Source organism: Penaeus monodon, chromosome 7 (genome assembly GCF_015228065.2).
Source record: "Penaeus monodon isolate SGIC_2016 chromosome 7, NSTDA_Pmon_1, whole genome shotgun sequence".
NCBI lineage: Eukaryota > Metazoa > Arthropoda > Malacostraca > Decapoda > Penaeidae > Penaeus > Penaeus monodon.
In genome coordinates this window covers 30,929,489-30,936,988 of record NC_051392.1, presented here as the reverse complement: position 1 = coordinate 30,936,988, position 7,500 = coordinate 30,929,489, and the positions used below count along the sequence as shown (strand labels likewise).

Here is a 7,500-nt window from a genome sequence, read left to right as displayed (position 1 = left end):
AAAATAACCCCAATACTCTTTCTTGTGGAAAACTTAAACCCTCATCGGAGCCCCCAGTTATGAATCATATCCAGTGCCAGTTGGATGCTATTTGCCGAGAAGTCTGCATTATTGCTGGAATGCCATAATACACAATCATCAGTGTACAGTGAGTATTAAAGATTCCAAGGAGGAGCTGGTAAGATATCATTTATCATGCATAAAAATAATGTTGGCAACAAGACACTTCCTTGTGGGACCCCATTTGCCTGGACAAAAATGTCCAGAAAAGTGACATTGTCAGAAAACAATTTGACAGCAAAAGTTCTGTCAGAGATGAAATTTTTAAATAAAGCAAGGCAAGTTTCCACATAATCCAAAAGCATAAAGTATTCTGAATAGGCCATACCGCCATGTCATGTTGCATTTTTCTATATCTAAAAATACTGAAATCAAATCTTACTGGATTTTTAAAAATGCAATAGCCTACTGTTAACAATTTGTTCCATGACCTTGCATAAGCAACTTGTCAAGCTCATCCATTGTTAGACCTTTATTGTAATCAAAGTTATCTCCTGTGGCAAAATGAATAGGTTGTGGCTCAGCTGCTTCCTTGATGGTCAGGAATGCAGGATGGTAATTTGCTGAGCTGCTTGTATGAGAGAATTGCCTGGCAAGTGCACTAGCAAGGTCTGTAGATGAATCAAAATTAGTACCCTCATGGATGATTTTATTAATTTTGAAAGATTTGTTTTTCATATTGATTTTATTGACAGTGGACCAAATCTGATATTTTGGTATTGTTGTTAATTGCAGAGACAAAGCTCAAGACAAAGGAGTCTCTTTTTGCTTGTCTTATTACTCTACGAGCCCTAGCTCTTGCTAGTTTGTAGTTGAAAAGTTCTCATTAGTGATGTTATTTTTGAAAGCTTGTAGGCCTTATTGCGTCGGCACAGCACCCTGCGGCAATCTGGTGTCCACCATGGAACTCTATGCTTAACGCTATCTGCCAAAGTTTTAGGAATGGATAGCAATGTTGCTTCTAAGATCGAATTCTGAATATTGTTTACTTTATCATCAATGGTTTCTCCAACAAGTTTGAGCTTGACGCTCCTTGTGAAGGCGACCCAGTCTGCTCTTTTTACGTTAAATTTAGGTGCTGAAGGCATTCTCACTGTGTCGCATGAATATTCAATCAAAATAGGAAGATGATCGCTTCCCATTGAGTCGTCAATGGTGTGCCACAGGCACTTGGCTGCTATTGATGAAGAGACCAGTGATAGGTTAATAAAGCTCAAATTATCGGTATTATCGTCCACCCGCATCGGACTACCATCGTTCAGAAGGACCAGATCAGACTCATTGATCAACTTAACTACTTGCTCACCTCTACCATCCACCCGCAGGGAACCCGGTAACATATGATGAGCATTAAAACCACCTAAAATAACTTTACTTTGTGGCAGACAGTCCTGAAGAGCAAAGAGCTCATCATAGATTATCACATTATCAGGTGGACAATAAACTGAACATATAGTCAGATACATGCCGTTAATTTTTACTTTGCATGAGACAAACTCCAAAGTAGAATCAATAGTCACTTCAGTAAAAGGGAGGCTTTGGTGGATGTACATAGCAACTCCACCTCCGCCCCTACCCTCACGATCCTTCCGACATAAATGGTAGTTCCTCAGCAAAACGACCTTCACAGAGACGAGTAGTGTTAAGTGTTTCTTGGTGAACTCTAATATCGGGAGCATAGGATGAAGCTAATAACTTAAGGTCATTTTCTTTAGATCTAAGACTTTGACAGTTCCATTGTATAATGGTCGATGCGAAGATTACGTTTTATGGGATTTGGAAGTGCCTTGTCCACCAGTTTTAATTTTCTTTTTATAGGAGGGAGGCGCCTCCTCTCCCTTGCTTCCCAGGGACCTCTCTCAGGATGGTTTTGAGACAGAAGCCTCCATGTCCTGCACCTCCTGGTGAGGGAGACTACTGACAGATTGCGATTTGCTTCTCTCTCGAGAAGCCGATCGCGAGCCAGGCTAAGTCCTCACGGGAGTCGCCCGGATGGGGAGGAGCGATGCGGACTGTGATTCGTATCAGCCTCCTTAGGATGTTTATGCTGGGTTGATGCAGCCATATGATTGACCAATTTAGTCAATTGATAAACTTTAATGTTTAGGTCTTTAACGGTTTGTTTGAGTTCGGCAATTTCTTTATCCTTGGCTGCAAGCTGTTGGCTGACATTACTTGCACTAGGGATGATGTTAGTTACTGCTGCAGCATAGGAAGTGTTGGGTTTGTGTATCAAACTTTCCACTTTCCTCTTAGCTTCAGTATAACTAACTTCATGTTTTCTCATATATGCTAATGTCTCAGTCTCCTTCTTCAGGATGCTGCACTCAGATTCTGATTGATAGGGACCTCCACAGTTAGCACATTTGGAAATCTGACTAGTACATGTGATGGTGTCATGGGCTTCAGCACATTTACAGCAAACAAATTTACTTGAGTCTTTATCAATACATCTTAAGCTGACGCAAATCTGACCCCTTGGCTCAAAATTGTTGTCCTGAAGGGATCAAAAACTCTCAACTTTTGGTATCAACCTAACAGCAATAGCTAAGAGAGTAAGGCAAGTTTTTCGTCCTCTACCCCCCCAGTGGAAGCTTTGTTGTGTTCTCCAGTACAACAGAGGGCTCAAGTTATGTTTGGGACACTTCCTTACCGCCGAACTTGCCTAGGCAAAGGACGGTAATTCGATGCTCACCCCCCAAGCGAATACGGGAGTTCACGTGGAACTCCGGCAGGCTCAGGAAAGTCACATTAAGGCAAAAAATTTAGAAAAAGAAAAAGTGCACCCAAAGGATGCCCCAGACTACTGGGCCTCCCTACCCACGGGTCAAAGCCCACAAGGGCTACCATGGTGTAGAAGAGAGCTGCGGGTCTGAGGTGGGGTGCTGACTACGCCTACTGTAGCCTTGTGTCACCTGCAAAACAAAGAGCACTGAAGGTGCTGGCAAAGCACAATAAATTATCTGTAATTACAAGTTTTACTTTACTTCAATTTACTTTAGGAAAAACTCAGGAACAACAATGTCAAGCGAGGAACCCCGGGCTCCAGGGTAGTTCTTGTGGCACAAGACTTAGTATTTATTGTTACTGCGTTATGGACAAGGTGTTTACTTATCAAGAGTTCAACTGCGTTATGGACAAGGTGTTTACTTATCAAGAGTTCATACACGTTGATTTCACAATACTGATAGCAACATAAATCTCCAAAAATCAAGGAAAAGGGTATGCAGGTATACTATTAATTGACTGCTTGGTGATTAAGTACTGGTGGAGCCATCTATGTGTAAAGATAGTCAATAGACACAAAGAAACATTGGATGTATTCTTGCCATCCTGACAACAATGGGTTAAATGAGGAAAAGAACATGAATTGAATGGAGCAAAGTTTTCACAGCACTTATTGTAGTCTGCATTTCAGGATAGCCCATTTATTTAATGCCCAAAATCTGAGGCACGTCAGTTGACTATACTTGTATGGCCAGCTTTATTAACCATCATATTTCAAAAACTATTGGGCTGTTTTCTTCCCTCAGTTTTGTATATGGATGGTTTTCTCCTCCCACCCTATCCTCCCCCTGAGATTACTAAACCACCATCCCATTCCATACCCCATTCCCATCTGTTCACTCATTCTCTTCCTATACAGTCAGCTCCTGGTGTGGCTGGACTACTGATTAATTATTTTTGCAATTATTTATATATTTAAATACTTATCACCATTTGAGAAACCAAGACAATATGTATTTTTATTGTGTACAATTGAGCTCTTTAAACCTGAAACACTAGCTCTACCCTTAGTCAAAATAGAATATTTAGAGTTCACTGCAGTTGTGGGGAAGGGAGGGATGGGAATTTAGGGTATTTTCTTTGGGTGTTAAATCTATTATTTCTAGAGTGATTGGTGTGATATAACATCAGCATTGCCAGCTTCTGAAATATTTTACCATATTGGGAAAGAAAAATGAGGTGAAAATTATTTAAAAGTTTTATTTATGGCATTGAGATGAGAAATGTTTTAAGTAACTTTTATAAATTCTGGATGTATTCTTTTTGATAAACCCCAAACAGTTGTATACGCGTCACTATATTGAACAGATTATTAATTTTGAAAAGGTTGTCTTAATTATCATACTCTGTAAAACAGATACAGTATTAATGTGTGAATTTCTTTTCAGTGTAAGACCACCAAAGAAATCTTGGAAAAATATTACAAATTTGTCTGGAGGTGAAAAAACATTATCATCACTAGCTCTGGTGTTTGCTCTTCATTACTACAAACCAACACCACTCTATGTCATGGATGAGATTGATGCTGCCCTTGACTTTAAGAATGTGTCTATTGTTGGCAATTATATTAAGGTAATTATTATAATTATTGTACTTTTTCACTGATATAAATGTACTGATATAATGTTTAACTTGCCTTGTAAATAGTGCCTAATAGCTGTTTGTTGTTTTTCAGGAGCGCACCAGAAATGCACAATTTATCATCATCTCTCTGAGGTCACAAATGTTTGAACTAGCAGATAGATTAGTGGGAATCTACAAAACATACAATGCTACAAAGTCTGTTACCATCAACCCAGGCTTAATTGCATCTCAAGTGAACTCTGGAGAAGCAAGTGATAAACAAAGTTCAGCTAATAATCAGACAATTATAACTCCCCCAGTATTGGCAGAAAGTCGAGCATAATTATTTAATTTGTGTCAATATTCTTGGCAGTTGTATAGTTTCGATTTGAAGAATAAATTTATAGATTTTATAATCGAGTAGTACCTTTTACATGTAAAACATTTTCCATGCTAGGAAAAGAAAATAACATTGTACAGCTTAAGTTTTATTATGGCCTTAAATATCTCTTGAGATTTTACTTTTCTACCTAGTATTAAGTTAATTTGTATTTTTGACTTTCTAAAGTACAAATAAGTTTTGCACAGCTGCCAGTCATTGGTTGTAAAGGACCTTGAACTTCAGACATAAGCAATTATTTACGTATTCCATTCTTTATTCAGAAGGATGGTCATAAAAGTAACCATGATATATTAAACATGCTTGCCCTAACAGTATGGTTTTAATTTGGCAAAATGTTTAGAAGAAATAAATTTGATGTTAGAAACAGCAGATGTTCACTTCACCTGTGAAATGCATTGATAATTGAAAGCATACTGCAGCAATAATAGATTTAGTAATTCAGTAGATATAAGTTTGAAACTTGAGACCATAGTCCTATCTGTGAATAACTTTTGGTGCAGGCAGATCTAGCATACAGTTAAATTTGAATGTACCAAAAAGTTATCCCCTTCCTTTCCACCTGTATTATTATTATTATTATTATTATATATACATATTTTTTCTTTCTTTCTTTCTATTTCCATTTGTAATTACAAAACTTTTTTCTTCTTTCTGAAAAGCAGACTAGAGAATAGAGGTTTATTTTCTAGTTTCAGATACACATCATTATAAAAATAACTTGGTAGGAAAGAAATTGATAGTGTATTTTAATGTAAGGAATTTTGCTAATATATGATTCTATTTCTTCATGATCTATTATTCTGATCCTTTACCTGTAAATTTCACATTGAAATCCAAGTCTTATATGATACAACAACATATGCTATTCCTTCATTTCATTTGAGGCTGTGTGTTACTATTCAGTCAAACTTGTGTGGATCTCTAGTCACATGGCATTCATCATTGCAGTAGGGAAATTCTTATTACAAAATGCAAAAATTTACACCACTGATATATACCATGTGCCTAGGGAGTTGTAAATGAGTTGTGGTGATGAAGTGCATTTCACAGTATATTATTGGTTTTGTAGTGTTTGTATGCGCTTTTTGAATTGTAGAACAAATAAATTCTCGCCTGTCTAGGCCATCTTAGTGGTAATAGATTTGAAACTGTCACATTGCATTCATGATAAAACATTATTCTTTATTTATTTTATTGATTTATTTATTTGTGTGTGTGTGTGCGTATGCGTGTGTGAGACAATAACAGTAAAGGAAATGCTACACATAAACAAACAAAATTTCATATACTTGAGTTCACTCAGCAGCAAGAAAGGGGTACACCACAGGTAAACAAAACAAAAAAAATATGTTTTAAGTAGTTTTGCAGAATGGAAGGAACACAGACTGTCACAGGAAAGGAAGAAAACTAAGCTAAATCTAACATCACATTCTAGCAAGCATATTGAATCAGAAGGTGGGAGGCCTTGTGTTGGTATGTCTGCTTGCTGTTCTTGCTATAGTGGAAGGTACCTGATGTCCAACTCCTGGTTGTTTCTGTGGCCTTATGTCCCAGCAGCTTTTGATGCTGGGTTGCTAATATGGATGTTGTAGGTTACCAATATGGAAGAAGCAGAGGAAGATCAGACAATAATTGTAGAGTCTGCTGGACTGTTGGCAATTCAAGTTGTTTGGTTAGAGGTGAATGCTTCACTGCTACCTTTGTGGAGGCATCTTCAGAGAGAAGTAGAGGGAGATCGGGCAATAATCGTAGAGTGCACTAGACCATTGACAATTCATGTTGTTTAGTCAGGGGTTGTGAATGCTTCACCGCTACCTATGTGGAGGCATCTTCAGAGGTATGGTTCTTTGTCTAGCTATTAGTTGTGAATCCTATGACTTGTTACTACTGTAAGTGAGTTGATGATAGAGACCATGTTGCTTGTTGTAAGGTCAAAGTTGTGTTTCACTTTGTTGGGAAATGTGTGGTAGCAGACTAAGCATGAACAGGTAATCTGAAGTGATGTTATAAAATGCTGGGCAAAGTATGTCCATGCTTTCAGAGCTGGTTCTACAACTTCATGATGAATTAGGGAAGAATTGACCTGTTCTGAGTCATCAGGAATGCTGCTTTCTTAGCCTTGTTACAAGGCCTTGTTGAGTGATGTGCGGGGCATGCAAAGTTAAGTTCACACGTACCTACAATAAACTTCATAGGATAATGGCTCAGGTTATGAGAAGGTGGCATTGTTTGTGACAAACATAATAGAAATAACAAGATTTATCTAGATTATCGTTTTTCTTCAGGCTTGGTTAGTATACTGAAGCTGTGCTTACATGACAGAAGCAGGCTGAACAAGTGGAATTTTCAATATATGTGTACACAGTGAGTGGATATAACAATCAGTAGATACAGGACAAAATTGTAATATAGTGTTACAAAAGAGCATACACTGACCATCCGTAAGTTATAGTAAACTTAAGTATTCATTATAAAAGTTTATCATGAATGTCAATATATGTTTACTGTGTAAAAGAATTGCATGGAAACACCAATGTTGAGTCCCATATGGAGAGAGAGAGAGTGTGTGTGTGTGTGTGTGTGTGTGTGTGTGTGTGTGTGTGTGTGTGTGTGTGTGTGTGTGTGTGTGTGTGTGTTATATATATATATATATATATATATATATATATATATATATGATATATATA

At 37.6% G+C, this 7,500-nt stretch overlaps 1 protein-coding gene across 2 annotated transcripts in view; it reads left to right on the top strand.

The window, feature by feature from the left end:
* Window positions 1–5,598, top strand: part of LOC119575210 (structural maintenance of chromosomes protein 4-like) — a 16,402-nt gene extending 10,804 nt beyond the window's left edge. For both annotated transcript variants that reach the window (XM_037922703.1, XM_037922704.1), the window contains exons 8-9: window positions 4,236–4,419; window positions 4,523–5,598. In XM_037922703.1, the coding sequence (XP_037778631.1) occupies window positions 4,236–4,419; window positions 4,523–4,753 (415 nt within the window). In that variant the 3' untranslated portion in view covers window positions 4,754–5,598. The remainder of the gene's footprint in view (window positions 1–4,235; window positions 4,420–4,522) is intronic.
* The last annotated feature ends 1,902 nt before the right edge of the window (window positions 5,599–7,500 follow it).